The sequence below is a fragment of the Geospiza fortis genome, unplaced genomic scaffold (genome assembly GCF_000277835.1).
Source record: "Geospiza fortis unplaced genomic scaffold, GeoFor_1.0 scaffold31, whole genome shotgun sequence".
NCBI classification, from domain to species: Eukaryota; Metazoa; Chordata; class Aves; order Passeriformes; family Thraupidae; genus Geospiza; species Geospiza fortis.
In genome coordinates this window covers 518,448-521,277 of record NW_005054483.1, presented here as the reverse complement: position 1 = coordinate 521,277, position 2,830 = coordinate 518,448, and the positions used below count along the sequence as shown (strand labels likewise).

The following is a 2,830-nucleotide window of genomic DNA, read 5'->3' as shown; positions in this document are numbered from 1 at the left end:
ATAACATAGTATAACATAACATAACATAATATATCAAACTTTCTGAAACACAGAGTCAACATTCTCATCTCTTCCCTCATCCTAAGACCCCTGTGAACACCACCACACAAAATCAATGCCAGCATTTCCTCAGAGCTACTTCCCTGAGGATGGGCTCACCTGCACGATGGGGATGACAAAGGACAGGGTTTTCCCACTGCCTGTGGGGGCTGACACACAGATGTCCTTGGGGCGGAACCCGCCCCGGCCCTGCAGGAACCCATGGGCTGCACTCTGCAGGATAGCAGGAATCACCTCTGCCTGGACTGAGCAAAACCAGAAACAAACACACACTGTATGCTTCAGCAACTCACCAAGAGCTGAAAATGTCATAGAAAAGCAGAGCTGAAAATGTTATATAAAAGCATCTCCCATTCACTGTCATAAAACTCCCTGCAATCACGCTACTCTGCATAACCTCACCCTCACTAAACCCTACACTCCTAACTATCCTGGGTATCCTCTCACAGCCCTGGGAGGATGAATAGGACTCAACCAAACACAAATCCAAAAAATCATTCCATCTCCCACCTAGGCTGAGTAGCAATCATTATCATCTACAACCCTAAACTCACCTTCCTCAACTTCTACCTATACACTATAACAACTGCAAAAAAAAATATATATAACAGTTATACATATATGTATATGTATTTATATATATACATATACACATATATAAAATAACTGTGTGCTGGCTTCCCAGCATGACCCTGATAGGCCTCAGACACAGCTCAAGTCAGGACTAAGGTCACCCTCTGTCCTTGCATCCAGCTGTCCTTTCTTCTTATTTAACAACTGGCATTTATTGTATTTGCTTGCAAAACTGGCAAAATAACAGAAAACAAACAGATTTCTCTTTTTGTTTGGGTATTTTTGTAGTGCTTTAATGAGCTGAATGAGAAAGCTCTGATCAGCAGCAGAGACAGTGGAAAGGAAGTAGCTAAAGCACAAGCTTCCACAAGGAGGAAAACCGTCACAGACATGTTTTATGAAAAATCCTTTCCTTAGGATTTTTTCTCCTGAGAAGCTGAGAGGCTTCAGGAACAAAATGCAAACAATGGTTATCTGCTGCTGTGGAATGCAACAGGTGGATCTGTGATTGGTCTCGTGTGGTTGTTTCTAATTAATGGCCAATCACAGTCCAGCGGTTTCAGACTCGCTGGTCAGTCACAAGATTGTGTTGTCATTCCTTTTCTATTCTTAGCTAGCCTTCTGATGAAATCCTTTCTTCTATTCTTTTAGTATAGTTTCAATATAATATATATCATAAAATAATAAATCAGCCTTCTGAAACATGGAGTCAGATCCTTGTCTCTTCCCTCTTCCTGGGATCCCTGTGAACACCACCACAGAAAACTGTGAGGACACAGGTAAGACTTCCCTCTTTGGGCAGCTCTGAGCCATCACTCAAGCTGTATTTATGAGCAGGTAACAGACTTTTACTCAGCCCAGACAAAGCTTTGGGAAAGAAGGTTAAATCTCCTACAATCACTTCCATGCACTACATTTTGTCCTGTGTTTTACTTCACGGCCTACACAAAACACACAGCACAGACTGCAGGAACTCTTTAAGTCCCTTTAGAAAGAAACAAAAGCACTGGAAAGGCACCTGGAAAAAAGGAGTCTATTCCATTCATCTGCAGCTTTTTCAGCAGCCTGGGGTGGATTCCTGGCACGTCCCTGACTGGACACAGATTCTCCCTGATGCGCTTCTGCACCCGCCGGGGCTCAGCAAGCCACTGAGGCAAGAAGGGCTGGACCTGAGGTGAGGGGAAGGAGAATACAGCATACCACATGTAAAATAAACTTGTAAAAAGCATTCTTTTCCTATCCATCACCAAAATTCAGTCAGGCTGCTTACCTTCTGCACTGGCTTTGCTTCGTAGTCTCCGAGGATCATCATACTGGAGGGGGCACAATCTGCCCCTTGCCCTGAGGCTACTAAGGGCACCTCCTCCTCTGTAGGTTTACCTCCTCCAGCTTTTTCACTGCTCTCTTTCTTCCCTGTTTCATCCCCTTGTGTTTCCTCATCTGCCTTCCTCCCCTTATTAGACTTCTTTTTAAAGTTGTTTCTGCTGTCCTGTTGTTTGATGTCTTCTTCAGAATCTGGAATTTGGGTGACAGCAATACAAAGCTCCAGGTCAGAGCACACCACAGAAAAGGGAGTTGGCAATGTTACAACACAGGACTTAAGCAACAACTTGCAAGCTCTCTTTTCCTAAAGCCAAGTGCAGAGGACAAACATTTCTTTGTTGGTACAGACACAACAAGACTGAGGTGATGTGATGTGCTTCCTCCTGCCCTTACACTAAACTGATCCTCAAAGTTCACAGTACGTGGCCTTCCCTTAAAAAAACAGAAAGTGGGAACATATTAAGGAGATGAAAACAAAACCAAGTAAACTGGGCAAGGTACTCAAAGAGCAACTCTTGTCCACATTTCTGTGGGAACTGCCAACCACAATGAACTGAAATCCTACAGCCTCAATTTATCCTCACCTGCTTCAGTCCCCTCCGGCTGCACTTTCGATTTTCTTCTATTTGCTTTCTTCTTCTTTGTGGGGCTGCTGCCATCTGCTGCCTCCTCAGTACCAGCCCTTTCTTCCGAAGGGCTGCGGGGCTGTTTTGTCTTTAACTTCTTCTGTCTACGCGCACTGGGCTGCTCCTCACTCTCCCTTTTCCTCTTCCCCTTTCCTTCTCGGGGCTCCCCCCCGGGGCTCAGCCTGCGCTCCCCCGACCCTTCCCTTCCCTGGGCCGGCGCCTCTCGCTGCTTCTTCTGCTGCCGGGCC

At 45.4% G+C, this 2,830-nt stretch overlaps 1 protein-coding gene across 1 annotated transcript in view; it reads right to left on the bottom strand.

Annotated features, from left to right (window-relative positions):
* Window positions 1-2,830, bottom strand: part of DDX51 (DEAD-box helicase 51) — an 11,177-nt gene that overhangs the window by 7,362 nt on the left and 985 nt on the right. The window contains exons 2-5 of the mRNA XM_005428452.1: window positions 2,541-2,820; window positions 1,904-2,148; window positions 1,652-1,802; window positions 160-305 (exon numbers count right to left, since the gene is read on the bottom strand). Coding sequence (XP_005428509.1) covers window positions 160-305; window positions 1,652-1,802; window positions 1,904-2,148; window positions 2,541-2,820 — 822 coding nt within the window. The remainder of the gene's footprint in view (window positions 1-159; window positions 306-1,651; window positions 1,803-1,903; window positions 2,149-2,540; window positions 2,821-2,830) is intronic.